Below are 18,648 nucleotides of genomic sequence, written 5' to 3'. Positions count from 1 at the left end.
TCTTGCTTGTGGGGTTTTTTTGTGACAGTGTTTATCTTTGTGAACCATTTCTTATGTCTGTGAAGAGCAAACATACAGTTAAAAAGATTCTTTCTGGAAATGAGGAATGTTGCAAAATGCTAGCACAAATGAATAGTACACTAAAAAAAAAAAAAAAACCGAAGTCTAGCATCACTGTAATGAAAATGCAAATCAAACCAATAATGCAGTTCTATTTTTGTCTATCAAATTAGCCACGATTAAGGAAGATAATGCTCAGTGCTTTTGAGGTGTGATTAGATTGACACCCCGTAATCTCTGAGTCTCGAAAGGCTCGGGCGCCTCCTTGTCTGGAGGAGGTGGGAGAAGGCATGAAGACGGGGCTGGGGGTCCCTTGTTGAGGCCTTTGTCCTCGCAGAGGCGCCAGACAAACCCACACGTCCAGCCATGGAGGACACGTAAGCCAGCGGTGGTACGTGATTTCCATGCATTTTCAATACGTGAAAATGACCAAAGTATTCGCAAAAGTAGCGGGACCTTGAACTTCACATTCAGTTTCAATTCTGGTTTATTAAAAAACATGCGTATGTAGGAGGGTTATGGACCAAATTGTGATGCAGTGAACTATACCACGATGTCAGCTGAAACTGCATCGTGCGTTTCTGGGCACTTTTCTCTGTATCCATTCTGTATCTCTCAGAATACACACCATTATTTTCAAGAATCGTATGTCATAATAAATGTGCTGTTAGTAAGACCGCTTCCCTGGAATAGCCCGACAGAAGACCCTCTCTTGGGTCAGCCTGCCTCCCTTCAGTTGACGGGGTTGCCCTGGGTGTGTCTGATGTCTGGTCCAGCCCTAAGGTGGTGAGGCTGGGCAGGCAGGTGGGAGCTGCCCTCCGCGTCTAGGCGAGTGTTGTGTTGACGAGCCCGTGTGTGCCCCTGGGGCGGGGAGAGTGGAGGCCTGCAGGCTCTGGCAGAGTGTCTCCTCTCACTCACATGTGAGGGCTCCCGTGGGAAGGCGTCACCGTTCTCTGGGATCTCAGATTTAGGTCCTCTCTGCCGCTGGCGAGGCTGGGAGCAGGAGCGGCCCGGATTAGGTCCTGAAGGATGCGGGTGAATCAGGCAGGCGGTGGAGGGAGGTGGGGAGGCGGGCCGCGGGTGGGCGGGGAGGTCCGGCCGGGTGCTTGGTGGAGGCCCTGCTCCAGAGTCCGCAGGGGGCTGGAGTCAGGCTGGGGCCTCTGTCTTCATCGAGCCATCGCCCAGTCTGCACGCCGAGGGCTGGGGCCTGGGGGCCGGTGGGCCCCGACAGTGCAGACTGGCAAGGGTCATCAGGTGGAGCTGAGCAGCTGCATGAACGCGGGTCTGCCGGGGCTGGGGGTGAGCTCTGCAGGGGTCTAGCCCCCGAGGGACTGTCCGCAGGAGGATGCACCTTGGAGAGGGTGAGGGAGGGGAGCTTTGCTGGGCCTGCTGTCGCCCTGAGACTAGCCTGCTCCCCAGCCCCCACCAGGGAGGGGCAGCCCCCGGCCGGCGAGCCCTGACCAGTGCCCTGGTGGGCCGTTTGTAGAAGGGGCCCTGGAGGAGGGTGGATGGCAGGCAGAGAGCCAGGGCCCTCTGATTGTGGCAGCACCCCCTGTACCCCCCACGTCTCCCGCCTTTGTCCAGGCTGGGGGCAGTGTCCTCAGCGGCAGTGGCTGCCCCTGGAGGCGGGTGACGGCGGGGCAGAGCCGGGAGTGGCAGCTCCGTGATGGTGGGGCTCCCAGCCCGGGCGCCCCTTCTTGTGCCTACTCTCCAGGGGTGCTCGCGGCCTCCTGGGGGCGGGGTGTCGGCCCAGAGGCATCGATACCTGGCCCAGGTCCTTCTGGCTCTCCTGTGGCTGGCACCTGGCAGCGAGCCGTCCTGTGTCCAGGGCTGTGCCAGCCCTGTCCCCTGCGTGCCTTCTCAGCACTCTCCTGGTTCCCAGGTCCCCTGCAGCCAGCACTGTAATCCCCTTCATCCCTGGCTGCTTGGCCCTCTGTCTTTCCGTGGGGGCGGGGCCAGGGGCTGTCTGTGGGCAGGCGGAGGACCCCCTCCACCTTGGGTGACATTCTTGTCGGAGAGCCGTGCCTTATGGACACTTTGAGTCATTCAGACGTGTCCTTTGAGAATCCCTTCTCCACCGCCCAGCCAGCCCCCGTCCGCAGGGCCCCCAGCGGGGGTGAGGACCAGCTCCGCATGGGCAGCTGGGCCCCCCAGTCTGCCAGGCACTTCTCTCTCTGGGTTCCGGGGACAGCAGCGGGCTTGGCCACTCCTCAAGAGTGATGTCCCATCTTTGCTTTGTCCGAGGACGTACTGACCTCGGGGGAGTTTCTGGAAGCAAGGCCCTCACTCTTGGCTGCAGCCTGTGGTTCTTGTGAGGCTGGGCTACAGCTCCCTGGGCGTCCGAGCTCCTTGACCGCGTGCCTCCCCTTAACCACGCTCTTCCTCCCCTGAGCTTGTGGGCAGTGGCACGTTAACTACACCCTGACCAGCCTCGTGTGCGAGGCACAGGGGAGCCCCTGTTTAGAAATCTGTTTTCTTGGCATCTTTTTGATACTGGGCTCGAGGACCCTCAAGCCAGCCTACAGTGAGCAGGCCCCGTGGCCAGTACAGGCACATACAGCTGAAGACAAGAGAACGGCCGGGCTCCAGCTAAGAGAGCAGATTTCCTCAAAGCACAAGACAGAAACCCGTGCCCGGGACTCCGGGCGTGGAGAGCTCAGTGGCGCTCGTGGAGATCAACCGCGGGACGATCAGGCCACTGAGGCTTTGCTCTGACAAACCCTCCTCCTCTCATCTTCTCTGCAAATACTGTGGGTTGGTGATGGGTCTTCTCTGTTCCAGGCAGCTTTGGCATTGCTTTGAGAATATTAATTGCCTTTGAGTAAACAGACATTCATGATACCAACACATTAAAATTGTCTGACTTTTTAAACACAAGTGAAGAATTTCAGATAAACGTAGGAAATGGAGATCAAGCATCATCTAAGTGTTTCTGAAGTTTTGCTCCCATGCTCAGCTGATAAAGAATCAGCCTGCGATGCAGGAGACCCGGGTTCAATCCCTGGGTCGGGAAGATCCCCTGGAGAAGGAAATGGCAACCCACTCCAGTATTCTTGCCTGGAGAATCTCACAGACAGAGGAGCTTGGTGGGTTACAGTCCACGGGGTCACAGAGAGTCAGACATGACCGAGTGTTAGTTCATTTCAAATTGAGTGATGGCTGTGGATTCACACTTGGGTTCCACCACAGCCAGAGCACAAGATCACCAGTGCTGCAGACTGTAATGCGTTTCTGTGTGATTTTTATATCCGAGGACCATTGAGCTTCTCAAGCAGCTCGGACATTTTTAGGCCCACCCTCGGCACTTATGGAGGCAGCCTGGCTCTGGGTGGCGTGTTCTGTGTCCATGAGACTAGTTGAGAGGCTGCGACAGGGTGCAGTCACAGTGACCGTGTAGCTCCCCGTTTTCTGCGCGGCTCACAGCGTCCCAGGCCCGCACCCCTAATTTTGCATTTTGTAATCCAATCACAAACATGACAGAGAAGTGACTCCATAGTTTCTTCAGGCAGCTGGGCTGATAGAGGCTGGGGAGAAGGTTAACACGGCCCCTCAGTCAGTGACCTCTCATCCGCCTCCCCCGGACATGGGGACCCAGGCCTTCGTCAGGGGCCTCCCCCCGTAGCCCGTGTACAGACTGAATTCTCATGAAGCCCAGGTACTAGATGGAGAGGAGACCCGGGGCAATTACAGAGGGACCCATGTGATTACAGAGGGACCCATGTGATTACAGAGGAATCCATGTGATTACAGAGGGTCCCATGTGATTACAGAGGAATCCATGTGATTACAGAGGGTCCCATGTGATTACAGAGGAATCCATGTGATCACAGAGGAATCCATGTGATCACAGAGGAATCCATGTGATCACAGAGGGACCTGTGTGATCACAGAGGGACCCATGTGATTACAGAGGAATCCATGTGATTACAGAGGGTCCCATGTGATTACAGAGGAATCCATGTGATTACAGAGGGTCCCATGTGATTACAGAGGAATCCATGTGATCACAGAGGAATCCATGTGATCACAGAGGGACCCATGTCATCACAGAGAAATCCATGTGATCACAGAGGGACCCATGTGCGCGGCACAGGCCGCCAGCCTGCCAGTCTGGGGAGTGTGTGTGTGTCTGTGTGTGTGTGTGTATTTTGACAGATTCATCTGGGCTGTTGTGATTTGGGTTCCTTAGTTTCTCTGTGTTTCCTCAGGGCAACTGGGATCCTGCAGGTGTGGTGAGCTGGGCCAGTTGGTTCCCGTCCCGAGTCTGCTGGGAGGCCTGGCCTCTGCCCCTGAGGGCTGCGCTTAGTAGGAGACCAGGGGTCTGAAATCCCAACCCAGAGATCTTGCTCCTGGGGGCGAGAGCCCACCTCCTCCCCATGCCTCAGGGCTGCGCTGATAACTCAGTGAATCCAAAATTGGTTTAAGGAGTGGCCACGAAAATGTGAAACCTCGCCAGAATGTAAGGCAGTGCAAATTAAACCTCACTTTACTGAGCTGTTTGAGACTTCCCAGAGGTGGAAAGATGGAACTGCTGAGGAGATGGTGGGGCCACAGCCTTGGGCATCCTGGCTACGGTGTAAATTCCAAACTCGCCTTCAGAGTATTTTCATAAGATTTGCCAGGAGCCTTGAAAATGCACTTACTCTTCACCTGCCGGTTTCATCTGGGATGCTTGTCGTAAGCAAATGGTTCTCACCATGGATCAGACTCCTTGTGCAAGGAAGATGTCCAGGGATGCGCTCCTGATAGTGGAGAAGTGTTCAGATGACGTCACAGCCCAGGGCAGTGAGGTGGTGACTGAGCCAGCAGAGCGTCAGGCCCAGCCTGTGAACCAGCATCCTGAAAGATGGCTTCAAACGGCGTGTGATAGAGTGGAAAACCCTCACCACTAATGCCAGCTTTCAGCAGGATGCATGTTTATATTTATAATGCAACCATCGCCACAGAAAAAGCTGAGAGAAAACTCCGCGTAGAAAGAACTGGGGTGAACTGGAATGCTGGGATACTCGGTGGCCTGGTTGCGTTTGAGATGACAGCCAATGTGTGGCTAACTCGCCTTTTATTTAAAGATGTGAGTTCGTCAGCTTTTCTTCTGTGACTGGGGAGTGAGTGATGGGGGCTGAATTGTGCCCCTCGAAGACCCATGTCTGCACTGTCTTCTCCTCTCGGCCTCCAGGCGTGCAGGGCGATGGCCGCGCTGTTCTCAGTGACTATGGTGACGAGGTTGACCATCCCCCCGGCCCAGGCTCTGCCCTGGACAGGCCGTGAGCCCTCGGGCCGAGACGAGCAGCCCTCAGGCCAGTCTGGGGGCCCAGCGAGGCCGTCCCTGCGCCCTCGTCCTCAGCCTGGGCGTGAGCTCAGCGGCAGGCAGGGAGCCGGGCATCCAGCCCTCCGTCCACCCGAGGGCTCTGGGGAGAAGCTTGCAGCTGCCCCGCCCTCCATGTGCTCTGCTCTCAGGGCTGGAGGAGTTGGTGTGCTTCTGCAGGGCGTGGACGTCCACCCGTGATGCGGGAGCCGTGACCCGAGTGTGGGACACACATGGACGTCCACCCGTGACGCGGGAGCCGTGACCCGAGTGTGGGACACGCGTGGATGTCCACCCGTGACGCGGGAGCCGTGACCCGAGTGTGGGACACGCGTGGACGTCCACCCGTGACGCAGGAGCCGTGACCCGAGTGTGGGACCCAGTGGGGACGGCCCACCTGTGACGCGGGAGCTGTGACTCCAGTGTGGGAAACACGTGGACGTCCTTCTGTGACGCAGGAGCCGTGACCCGAGCGTGGGACACGTGTGGATGGTTCATCTGTGACGTGGGAGCTGTGACCTGAGTGTGGGACACGTGTGGATGGTTCATCTGTGACGTGGGAGCTGTGACCTGAGTGTGTGACCCAGTGTGGGCGGTCCACCTCTGACGTGGGAGCTGTGACCCGTGTGTGGGACACGCGTGGACGTCCACCTGTGACGCGGGAGCTGTGACCCGAGTGTGGGACACGTGTGGACGGTCCACCTGTGACGCGGGAGCCGTGACCCGAGTGTGGGACACGTGTGGATGGTTCATCTGTGACGCGGGAGCTGTGACCTGAGTGCGTGACCCAGTGTGGGCGGTCCACCTCTGACGCGGGAGCTGTGACCCGTGTGTGGGACACGCGTGGACGTCCACCTGTGACGCGGCTGCCTGTGGTGTGGGATCTCCCCGCCACCCCATCAGTGGCCACGGTGGTTCTGTGCTGGCCATGCAGAAAGGAGGGGCCCCCACCTGTAACAGCCCTTCTGCGTCTGAATGCTTCTTCAGGCGGGGATGGAGAACGGGTGTGCTGCTTGCAAACTAAATGCCTGTCATGCACTAGAAGTTTACTTGTGGGACTTTCCTGCTGTCAGGCCTTTTGAGGACCTTCTCGACATCCAGAGTCTTAACTCCCCTCCCAGACCGTGGGGACCCGAAGCACTTGTAGGGCTGTGAGCCAGGAGGCCTCCCGACCAGCAGGGAAGGAAGGGGCCCGTATTTTAAAGGAGGCCCAGGGGCTCTTGTCGAGGGAGAACTTCCTCCTGTGGACACAGTGGCGAGCCCCACGCTGGACTGGTTTTGAACAGACGTGTGTTTCAAAAGTGTAAGGAGGCCGTTCGGCTTTGTTGTTGTTCAGTCGCTCAGGCGTGTCCAACTCTGCGACCCCGTGGGCTGCAGCACTCCAGGCTTCCCTGTCCTTCGCCATCTCCCGGAGTTTGCTCAGACTCGTGTCTGTCAGGTGGGGCTGCTGGCTCTGCTAATGGGCCGGCACAGAGGAGCCTCCATCAGCCAGCGGCCAAGGTGCTCGCGGTGTGACTTCCTGGAGAGCGTGTCTGGCTTTTACTGTGTCTTTGGCAGTCGGGTGCCAAATAGCCCTGGGTTCATCCTGCCCTGGGCCCGGGGGTGGCCTGCCTGTTCTCATGGGAGCTGGGATGTCGGGGCCTGGGTGGGGAAGCCCAGCTCCTCCGGCAGACCCCAGCGTGGCAGGACAGGACCACGGGCCCTGCTCAGCCCTGCCTCCCGCCTGGGCGCTGCAGAGCTCCGTGGGTGCTTGTGGCCTCTGACCCGCTGTGTCCGAACCTGTGTGTCCTTCCCTCAGCAGAACTTCTGGACTGTGTGTGCTCTGCGTGGGTCTAAAGTCTTTCTCTTTACCTGTACCCGTGGTGGGTACTTTAAACTTTGAAATGTTACAGTTTTATGTTTATTAAATTGGTTATGTTTATTTGTATTTATCAATACCTAGTGCTATTGATTGTTTCTTTTTGTTTGACTTTTTCGTTAAGTTTCCTTTTCAGGTATTTCCCTCATTTTCACCAGGCTTACATATGTATTTTTCTTGCTGGGAAACAATTCTTCATAGCTTGTTTGATGTCAGTCCTTGGCCTGTTCAGTTCAGTTCAGTTCAGTCACTCAGTTGTGTCTGACTCTTTGCGATCCCATGAACCGCAGCACGCCAGGCCTCCCTGTCCATCACCAGCTCCCGGAGTTTACCCAGACTCATGTCCTTTGAGTCAGTGATGCTATATAACCATTTCATCCTCTGTTGTCCCCTTCTCCTCCTGCCTTCAATCTTTCCCAACATCAGGGTCTTTTCCAATGAGTCAACTCTTTGCATGAGGTGGCCAAAGTATTGGAGTTTCAGCTTCAGCATCAGTCCTTCCAATGAACACCCAGGACTGATCTCCTTTAAGATGGACTGGTTGGATCTCCTTGCAGTCCAAGGGACTCTCAAGAGTCTTCTCCAACACCACAGTTCAAAAGCATCAGTTCTTTGGCGCTCAGCTTTCTTTATAGTCCAACTCTCACATCCATACATGACCACTGGAAAAACCATAGCCTTGACTAGATGACCTTTGTTGGCAAAGTAATGTCTCTGCTTTTTAATATGCTGTCTAGGTTGGTCATAACTTTCCTTCCAAGGAGGAAGTGTCTTTTAATTTCATGGTTGTAATCACCATCTGCGGTGATTTTGGAGCCCCCCAAAGTAAAGTCAGCCACTGTTTCCCCATCTATTTTCCATGAAGTGATGGGGGATGCCATGATCTTAGTTTTCTGAATGTTGAGCCTTAAGCCAACTTTTTCACTCTCCTCTTTCACTTTCATCAAGAGTCTCTTTAGTTCTTCTTCACTTTCTGCCATAAGGGTGGTGTCATCTGCATATCTGAGGTTATTGATATTTCTCCCAGCAATCTTGATTCCAGCTTGTGCTTCATCCAGCCCAGCATTTCTCATGATGTACTCACATAGAAGTTAAATAATCAGGGTGACAATATACAGCCTTGATGTACTCCTTTTCCTATTTGGAACCAGTCTGTTGTTCCATGTTCAGTTCTAACTGATGCTTCCTGACCTGCATACAGGTTTCTCAAAAGGCAGGTCAGGTGGTCTGGTATGCCCATCTCTTTCAGAATTTTCCACAGTTTATTGTGATCCACACAGTCAAAGGCTTTGGCATAGTCAATAAAGCAGAAATAGATATTTTTCTGGAGCTCTCTTGCTTTTTCGATGATCCAGCGGATGTTGGCAGTTTGATCTCTGGTTCCTCTGCCTTTTCTAAAACGAGCTTGAACATCTGGAAGTTCACGGTTCACGTGTTGCTGAAGCCTGGCTTGGAGAATTTTGAGCATTACTTTACTAGCGTGTGAGATGAGTGCAATTGTGCGGTAGTTTGAGCATTCTTTGGGATTGCCTTTCTTAGGGATTGGAATGAAAATGGACCTTTTTCAGTCCTGTGGCCACTGCTGATTTTTCCAAATTTGCTGACATATTGAGTGCAGCACTTTCACAGGATCATCTTTTAGGATTTGAAATAGCTCAGCTGGAATTCCATCACCTCCACTAGCTTTGTTCATAGTGATACTTCCTAAGGCCCATTTGACTTCGCATCCAGGACGTTTGGCTCTAGGTGGGTGATCACACCATCGTGATTATCTGGGTCGTGAAGATCTAACCCTTGGCCTGTACTGTGTTGCAGATGTTTATCCAGTTTGTTGTACTTTCTCAGTTTTTTGCTCACGACCATATTATGTTTGACTATGATGATCTAGGCCAGGTTTCCCTTTTGTGCTGGGCTTTTCCCTGGGAGGGTCTTTCTCTGAGCTGAGAAGTTAGAATTCCGTCGTCGTGCTGGGGAAGCGCCTCTACCCCCCCCCCCCCCCTCGGGGTGATTTCTGTCCCAGTGCTGCACCCCAAGCTTTCCTCCACCCGCTTCTGAGTGCAGTCCACCCAGACCCTCGGGAACAAGGAGGGTCTCGTGTTGGTCAACTTTTTCTTTCCATCTGGCTGCATTAGTGATGATTTGAGTGAGAGCATTTTGCTGATTGATTTAAAGACCCGTTTATCCTTTGAGGAGTTATTTTTGACTTAATTGGATAAACGGAGTAAATCAATTGAGTGGATTGATTTATGATCAGTTTGCCTTTATCAGATGATCTTGACTCCAGAAAGCTCATTCTCTGTTTAAATGACTGCCGTCTGCCTCCTGAAGGACGAGCCTATGTACAGAATCTACTTCTGCTTGGAGGCGCACCGTCAGAAAGGTCTTAACCCAAAGTTTTCCACTCCTCTCCTTGTTAGAGTAACGAGGGGCTTGAGCCCTTTAATGCAGTGAGGAGGTGTGGGCGGGTTCGTCCTGTGAGCCTGACCAGCGGTCCAGGCACCAGTGCATCTCAGATGAACGGCGTGGGTTTCATGATCCACGTGCGCCCCGCTTCTGATTCTTGAGCGAGGGAGAGGGCAGGAGCCGAAGAGGGCCTGCTCTCCTGGGAGAGGTGGACCTGGGGAGCTGTTTTCCTTGACAGTGTGCCTGTGATTCTCAAAGGCGAGGTCAGCGCCTGCTGCAGTCTTTCTGGGTGCCTCCGGATCAGAGGAGCTTGGCCCTCTGTTCAGGGAGCCCTGGGCTTCTGTGGGAAGGAGGCCGTTGGAGCAGGTTGCACTTGACCTTGTTTGGAAGAACACTTTCTTCAGTGGGAACGAGTCCTCCTTCACTGACTTGTTTGCATCGCCATTCGTGGAAGCAAGTTATTGTTCGTTGTTCAGTCTCTTAAGTCGTTTCTGACTCTTTGCAGCCCCATGGACGGCAGCATGCCAGGCTTCCCTGTCCTTCACTATCTTCTGGAGCCTGCTCAAACTCATGTCCACTGAGTCGGTGATGCCATCCAACCATCTCATCCTCTGTCGTCCCCTTCTCCTCCTGCCCTCAGTCTTTCCCAGCATCAGGGTCTTTTCCAATGAGTCTTTGCATCACGTGGCCAAAGTGTTGAGGCTTAGATTCAGCGATAAGTTGGATATTTCCTTCAGCCAGAGACTTTGTGGTAAAATCTTTTCTCGCTCTTCACAGAGCATGCTGGCGTAATGCGCACCGTGCCCTAGGCCGAGTTGTCGATGTAGTGCCTCCCCCTGCTGGGCCGCCGGGTCTCTGGCAGCAGGCCGTCAGGCGCTCGGTAGGTGTTTGGGGTGTCTGCTGTGTGCGAGTGGAGGGGCTGGGGCACGGAGAGTGAGGTGGGCATGGCCGTGCTCTCGGGACTCTCCTAGCAGTGGGGGGCACGCACGCAGGCACAGCAGTGGGGGGCGTAGCTGGTGACGCGTGCTGCAGACCTGCAGCTGGGCGGTGCTGCGACCCGGCCTGCCCCGTCCTCTGCGGGAGATGCCAGTGTCTGCATTTCACGGCGTGGAGCTGACGTGGTCCCCGGCGGTCACCTCACTGATGGGGTGGTCGGTGGGGCCTAGACGCTCAGGTGTGCCTTGGTGGCGATTGCGGCTCACAGGCTCTGGTTGGGAGCATCTCTTCTGCCTATAGCACTGTTCCTCCACTAGAACAGTGCCCCCCCCACCCCGTGCATGCTGACCCTAATGCGCCGATGTCCCCACGGCCTACCTTCCCGCTGAGGAAGCCCAGCTCGGAGCCGGGCGCCCTAGATCTCAGGTCCTCTGGCCCGGGCTGGCCACGTGGATGTCCGCGCAGCTGCTGGGCTCTGCCCCCGCGCCCTCCCGCGCATGGCCTTCTCCCCCACCCCCCTGTGCCCTGCCCGCCGTCCTCCCAGGCCCAGGCCAGATGCCACGTCGCCCCCGCCCGCATCCCCCGAGGGCCCTCCGTCTCCCCTGAACCGGCGTGTCTGAGCCCCGTCCCCGCTCACTCTGCACGCGGCAGTTTCTTTGTTCGCAGGCACGTCCGTGTGCAGCGCCGCCCGCCCCGAGGTGAATCAGGTCAGTGAGGGGGTCGGTAAACAGAGCGATCAGTCGGTGAGTCGGTGACTGAGCGTGAGCCCGGCCCCGCTTCCCGGGCTCTGCAGGGGCTTCTGTTTCCTCTTTGCCTTTTCCCGTCCCCACATTTTCTTGCACAAACAAGTGCTCAATACAAGTTAAGAGAATCAATCAGTATTTCAACCAGTGCAATTCCATTACCCAAACCTCTACTCACAGCGTTATGGAAAAAAAAAATCAAAGAGCCCGTCAAGCCAAAAAATGCTGTGAGATTAAACATTGTTCCTTTTATCAAAATGACATTATAAAAACAAGAGTCACCAAGGATACTGAAGTTTCCCTTCATGCTTGATCTCAGTCCCCACACCAACCTTGTTCTTTTCCCAAGTGTTCCCAGAGGCCTTGCCCCTGGGGTCAGATACCACATTTTTCTAGGAAGAGACCTGCAGCTGCCTACCCGCAACCCCCCCACCTCCCGCCCCAAGTCCTCTCCCCCAGAGCCGTACCTTCTGCTGGGGCTGCAGCAGGAGAGGCTGGAGACCCCTGTCGGGGGGTGCATAGGGGCAGAGACCCGTGACGGGGCTTGCGCGGGGGTGCAAGGGGTTGGGAACAGAGCCCGCTGGTGGTGAGAGGCAGATCCTTGCCATCAGGATCCCTGTCAGGGCCAGGAGGTGGACAGTTGGACGTGGCCGAATGGTGCCGGCCTGCCTGACCCCGAGGGAGCGCGTCATCCTTGTCTTGTCCTTGACCCGTGGTCTGTGCCTGCCCACGGCCGAGGGCTGCGGGTCTTCAACCCTGTCACGGAATTAGAAACTCTTGGCGACCTGTGATCTGTAACCTTGAGCTGCTTTTGTATTACTTACTTTAGAATTAAACCCTCCTACCGCTCAGCCAGTCTGATCATCACGTTCATTGTTTGTGCTGGGCCAAGGAGTTTTCCTGAATTTATGGTCTTGAGTTGAGACTCCTCTCTCACCAAAGCAGGGCTCTTCCCATACATTGGAGCCCAAACCTATGTAATGAAGTGCCAGCGTCTCCATCACCGGAGTGTCAGTGTTTCAAATTTAAAGCTCAAGGGATGCGGAAGATTAGACCACAGAGCGGCTCCAGCTTGCTGATAGGGAAGGGGGTGTTGCTGATTGCCCGTTAAACTCCTGATTACGCCAAGAGGCTCATCGCAGGCAGGGCTCGACCGCGGTGGGTGATGGACATGGTCATAATGGCTGTGTTGGCCTCTTCCCTGCCCTCGCTGGTCCCCAGCAGGGCCGCCTTGCCTCCTGAAACCTGTGGTGCGGGAGGCCGCCCTCCAGCCTGCGTGGGTGCTCCGTGTCCTGGGATCCGCGAGCATCCTCCGTGTTTAAATGTGAGCCGTTTTCCTCTTTCTGGTTGGCAAGCCACCCTGTTGAGTTTACCTCCGTGGGGAAGCCCGCTGTGAGAGCTCCCTGGTCACCATCCCCGTGAGTGAGGCTCCAGCCTGTGTCCCCAGCCTTGCCCATGCCGGGGTCTCCTGGGGGCAGAGGGAGGCCGTGGGGGCCCCGCCCAGGAGGTGGCAGCTCGGTGAGCTTGTGCGGGGACAGGCTCTCTTGCCGTCCGATGGAGGAGAGGACGGGGGCTGCTGTTCTGCAGGAAGCCCTGCTTCTCCCGAATTGTGCAGTGCCAGGAGATTAGCGACCAGGGCTGTCCGCGTGGAGTTGGAGACCCCGGCGCCCTTGCCTGGCCCAGCGCGGCCACGACGCCCAGGGGATGAGCCCCGACTCTGGCTCTGCCCTACCCGGCACCTTCCCTGCCCGCAGGCCCCGCGTCTGGCAGCTGGGAGTGTTCTCCCCGGTGAGCGTCTTCCTGAGAAACGGACCCCGGCCCAGAGGACACTCTGTGGAAACTCAGGAGAAACCCTCCATCCGCCTTCTGTCTGTAGGTGGTGGCGGCTGTCATGACAGCCTCCTCGTCATGGTGTCTGAGGACTTCGAGCTCATCAACCTGCCTGTTCTTTTCCCACCCGGTACCGTTTCTTTCTTCTGGACACGGAAACATGCACAGCAGAGTCCTGCCCTTTATTTCAAAGGATGTTTCAAAGCAGCCCTTACACCCCTGTGCGGTTTCTCCTTACGAGGCTCCGTCTCTCCCATTTTTCTGTTTCCTGTGTCTGGCGGAGGACGGCTGGCACCCCGCCTCCGAAAGCCAGCGGACGCCCTCACCCTGACCCTTCTGACCCCCGACGCCCCAGAAGCCTGTCACGGCTTGCAAGCGCAGTACCCCACCACGGGGAGCCTTTCACTCCCGGGCTGTTTGTCTGGGAGGAGAGACTTTTAGTTAAACTCTCCTAGTGGCTTAGACAGCATCGTCAGCCCCCACTGCTGAATCACTGCACTGTGGAAGTGGGTGCTGTCTTCTCACTCTGTACCTTTCCCTGGAAAACAGAGGGTGGTGGTTTCCTGCCCCGCCAGTCACACGCGGGGCCTCCCGGGGTCTCTGCGGCGCCGTCTGAGCCGTGTCCCTGTGTCCTGTCTGACCTGCAGTTCTGGAGTTTTCCGTATAAATGGAGCTGTTGATAAGAGTGGGGTTGTTTTCCAAATTGCTTTTTAAACAATCACACGGCAAGACAGCATTTCCAAAGAATTTATGCAAACCATCCCCGGAAGCTTTTCTGTGATCTAAGGAGGCAAGTGAGATTGTTTTTAATTAAGTGTCTGTCTTTACTGTTCTGCGCCTTTGCGTTCACCTGTGGCCCACTTGGGACTGCGGGTCGTCTTCCCCGGGACTGTGGCAGTCAGCGCCTTTGCCGCCTCCCTGGGCTTAGCTGTGCGCTTGCCCCCCGGCACTCTGAGGGCCCCGTGGGGTTAGAGATCTTGCCCCAGCTTGGTGTCCCCGGCGTACAGGCCTGGCCCCGACAAGCTGGGGAGGAGGGCTGGGTGCAGCTTCGAGACGGCGTTGCTCACGCCGGCGTTGATGTCCCTTTGTGACTGAAATATGAAAGTAAGACGCGGCATCTGGTCCAGGTTTTGATGAACCGGTTTGGTTTACATTCTGTCATTTTAAGTAGCATGTTTGTCATAAATGCTCTTTTACAGAGTCCACCGTGGCCACGAGTGTTCTGGCTCCCTGGGGCGGTGGGTGGGGTCAGCCCTGCCTGGAGCTGGGGAGGCTGCGTGGGGGCCCCCTCCATCCTGGGGGCCCCGAGCCCCTCACTCCCCTCGCCTGCAGGGTCTTCACAGGTTGGGTCAGGATGTCCACACGGCCCAGGTCCCGGGGCGGCACCCAGAGCCGCTGCTTGGACGCGCCTGCTGCCATGTAGCTACGCAGGCCGCACGTCCGTCCTTGACGGTCGGGTCCGTCTGCTGTCCTGTTCCTGTAAGTTTATCAGCTTTGCCCTTTGGGTCCTGTTTCTGCCCCTGAACCTGGGCCGGTGGCCGGGACGCCTCACCTCCGTGTCCCGCCTCATTGGCCTCGGCCTCTGCCGTCACTGAGTCCCACTGACCTGAGGCGCAGACCCCTTGCCCCTCTGCCCCCCTGCCCCGTGGACCGTAAGGACAGCGGGCAAGCTCCGGGGGCAGGTGCGCACCCTGGGGGTCAGGGGGTCTTGACCCCGGGAGCTGGCGCCCGCCCCGCGGTGTGAACTCGCTGGGGCTCAGTGCGCGGCCTCTTTCAGACAGAGCCTTGCAGCGCCTGCTTTTCTGTTGGTGTCTGGTCCAGCCGCGCCCGCCGGTACCGCCAGCGGTTTGTCACCTGTGCCCCCTACCAGGGCAGCCGCCGGGCTTTCTGCTCTGTCCCTTGACTCTGACAGCAGTCCCAGCCCGGGGCTTCTGGACGGTTCTGCGCTGTTCCCAGCGCTCTTCTCTGACAGAGGTATTTATCTCATTCTGACAGCAGGGGTCATTCCGATTCTCTCGACCTGCAGAAGACAGATCGGCGTGGGGGCTGCCTGAGTTAAATGCCACTACTTCCTTACGTCGGAGAGGAACAAATGGCCTGTTCCGGGGAGTGACACCTGGAAAAGGCCTCCGACATTTCCTGAGATCACATAATAAGCCCGCTAAACAGACCAAGAAAAATCGCCGAGGCTCGCGCCTGACCCCCGCAGCCATCCTCTCCCTGCCATCCTGGCCTGGGACGGCCCTGCCTCCTCTGTGACCCGGGGAGGGGCTGAGGTCTTGTAGGTCAATGCCCTGAAGACTCTCAAAAGTGAGGACGTGGAGGAAAGACACCCCCACAGAGCCCTCGGGTTGTTGTGGACACGGCGCCCTGAGGCTGGAAAGCAGTCAGCTCTGCTCTGGTTCAGGGGAAGTTTTCCCAGCAAGGAAGTCTTGGCCCGAGCAGGCCACTTCCACTCCCGCCTGTGAACTCGGTCTTGCAGCAGGAAGGGCGTCATGCTGGGCGGGGCCGGTACCCACGGGCAGCCCCCCCACCCAGGGTGCCGCACAGCAGGGAGCCCTGGGGGCGTGGCTTCCCGCCTCTCCGACCCCGTGTGCGGAGTCAGGCGGGCTCCATCCCCTGGATGATCGGGGCCCGTGGGCACGCGGGCCGCCCGGACAGATTTCCAAGGCCAGGTGCTTGGCTGGGCCGGCCCGGGGGCAGAGGAAGGCCCGCAGCCCCCGGGGGGCAGGTTCATGGGCACCTTGGGCTGGGGGGTTCCCAGAGCTGGCCTCGGAGCACGCTTCACCCCAGTCCTGCGTTGGAGGGGAGGGCGGGCCGCGTGGGTCTGCCCCCCAGGGCCTGGCTGTGAACAGACACTCCGCCCCGTCAGCCATTTCCCATTTTCTAAGTCGTTTCCCCCTTTGATCCGCCAGCTCCTCGGGGGCGTTGGTTCTTCGTCACCTCTGCGCCCAGGGGTCTGTAGTGTAGGGGCGCAGGGAGTGCCCATCGAGGGGGGGTGATACACACGGCATGGCCATGTGTGCGGGAGGTCCATGCGGCGGGAGGTCATGCTGCCGCAGAGAGGAGGGAAGACTCAGTCACTCCTGGAAGCCTCGTGTGCAGTGAGGACAACCAGATAGGACAGGCTGCGTGGCCTGCGTCCCCTGACCTGAGAGGGCCACACAGGCACGTCCATGGGGCAGACGGGACGCTGCCCGGGGCCCCGGGGCTCGGAGGGGCTGCTGCTGGGCTCAGGGTGTGTTTTGGGGGTGATGAAAACGTTCTGGAGTTAGAGAGTGGCAATGGCTACCTCACCCCCTGAAGATCCTAAGACCCACTGAATTGTACACTCGAGTTGAATTATGTCTCAGTAAAAGGACTCTCCAGACCAAACCGACAAAGGCTTGTTGAGTGAGTGAGGGAGCAGATGAAGGAGCGGGTGAGAGTGCTGAAGGACACACGCGCTCCCAGGGGGCTGCAGGGACTTGGGGCCAGAGCTGCTGTGTGGTGTACGCGGCCGTGAGGCTGTGCCCCGAGGGGTGTGCGTGTGTTGGGGCCGTGGCAGCCTGTCTGGGCTCCTGAGGCCCCAGCCAGTTGGCTTGCCTGAGGGATGCCGGCCTGGAAACGCCCGCCCTGTTCTTACTTTCTTCTGCTGTGAACAGAGAACAGAGCGGGAGGGTGTCCATGACGGCTCCCCCAGCCTCGCACGGGATAGGAGTCCGGCCGGCAGGTGCGAGGTGTGCCTGAGTGCAGAGGCCTGGCCCAGGCTTGGGGACACACACGAGTCCACGCTGTGACTCCGCCATTCCCAGGCTGCTTGTTGCCTCTCTGCCTCCCATTTTCCCAGGGGTGCAATGGTGGCCCTAACAGAGTCAGTGTGTTTAAAACACGAGAGAGTGCCTGGCATATATGATAATCACCCGATACATGTTAGCAGTTATCGTTATTGTAATCATTGTCATTTTTACCCACTTAAAACTTTCTAAATATATTCCAGGCTGAAGTGTTTCTTTTCTTAAAGAACATTTTCATTGCAAGGATGCCATGCACATTTGCAAAATACAACAAAAGTAAATAAAATTTGAGAAATAGGAGACACAATTTTTTAAACATTTATGAGTGTTATGCTGGATGATAGCAATTTTTCTAAGGAGCTAAAATCAGTTTCTTCAAATGTCTGATAAGCCATTCCAATGAGGCATCTGTTTTGCATTTTGAAACTTTTAAGTTATGTTTTCTCATTACATTTTTGTACTTGAAGGAAGAAATTACTTAGAGTGCCATTGCCTGTTCTTCCTTTCACACACATCTGTGTTTTTGCTGTCTTGGTGTTTGCTCACAGCCTAGCAGTATTTATCCAGTGTGGTTTTGGGAACTCTCACCTTGAAGCAGGTTTTTGGAGGGCTTATTACTGAGTGAATTTGTGAATACATTAGAAGCAGAATTTTTAAAAAATCTTTTGGAGAAACTCCGATCTTGGTTAGGTCCCCTTGGTTAGGTCCCCTCTTCTTAGGATGTGAAATGCCCAAGAAAAAACAATTTACAATATATTAATTATGTTAATTAATTGGAGAGGATTCAGAATATTAATTACCTGCAACTAATTAGGTATTAAAATTTCGGCCCGTTAAGTGATGAGGTGGAAGACGAGTCGTCCAGTTAGGGCAAGAGAAGCGGGAGGGAGGGGGGTCCTGGGGGGGGTGGCATTCCTGCGAGCTGATCGCACATCCTCTGAGACCTGACGGCTCCCTGTCTCCTCCCCCCGCCCCGCAGACGACGAGGACGCGGACTCCGCCGACATCTCCCGGGTGCCCGAGGACGCGCTGCGCAACGTGGAGGCCGACACGTACTGGTGCATGAGCCGGCTGCTGGACGGCATCCAGGTGAGCCCCGCCCGGGGCCCGCCCCCACCACCGCGGCCGCCTCTCAAGCCTTCTGAAGCTCCGACTCTGCTGCTGGGCACACGTGTGTCTGTCTGGGGGCACTCGGGCCCCTGGAGCCTGTGGGGGGCACAGTGCAGGCTCAGGGGGACCAGGCCCCCCCTGCAGAGTCCATGGGGGGCACAGTACAGGCTCGGAGGGACCCCTCCCCTGCAGAGCCTGATCCCCGTGAGGCCCGCCTCCCTGTCTGCTGCAGCCGTGACTGTGTGGCTCTGCCCCTAGCGCAGGCCATGGTGGCAAGCCGTTTCACTGTCCATGGAACTGAGTTCAGAGGACCCTGCCCCTTAAAGGGCACTGGATTTAGAGTGACGTGGGGCGCGTGGGTGGCTGGCCCCCCTGCCCTGCCATCCTCAGCTCAGGGGCCTTGGCATTCCAGGACGTGGCGCCGGGCCCCAGAGGGAGCTGAGAGCCGGAGGGCATCCTGCCCGCATGCGTGGGACCCCTGTGCGTGGGATTCTGCTAGACCCGTGGTCAGCTGGGCCACTGACTGGGATTTTCCCAGAGGAGCCAGTCCCCCAGGGCCTGGTGGTTGGATGGAATCCTCCGCCCCCATGTATCAGTGGGGAGGCTCTTCCACAGGTGCCTGGGGAG

At 56.8% G+C, this 18,648-nt stretch overlaps 1 protein-coding gene across 2 annotated transcripts in view; it reads left to right on the top strand.

Moving 5' to 3' along the window:
* TBC1D22A (TBC1 domain family member 22A) overlaps positions 1 to 18,648 on the top strand; it is a 260,985-nt gene that overhangs the window by 146,094 nt on the left and 96,243 nt on the right. For both annotated transcript variants that reach the window (XM_061124319.1, XM_061124318.1), the window contains exon 9: positions 17,891 to 18,000. In XM_061124319.1, the coding sequence (XP_060980302.1) occupies positions 17,891 to 18,000 (110 nt within the window). The remainder of the gene's footprint in view (positions 1 to 17,890; positions 18,001 to 18,648) is intronic.

Source organism: Dama dama, chromosome 22, assembly GCF_033118175.1.
Source record: "Dama dama isolate Ldn47 chromosome 22, ASM3311817v1, whole genome shotgun sequence".
NCBI classification, from domain to species: Eukaryota; Metazoa; Chordata; class Mammalia; order Artiodactyla; family Cervidae; genus Dama; species Dama dama.
This window is presented reverse-complemented; position numbering and strand designations above follow the sequence as displayed.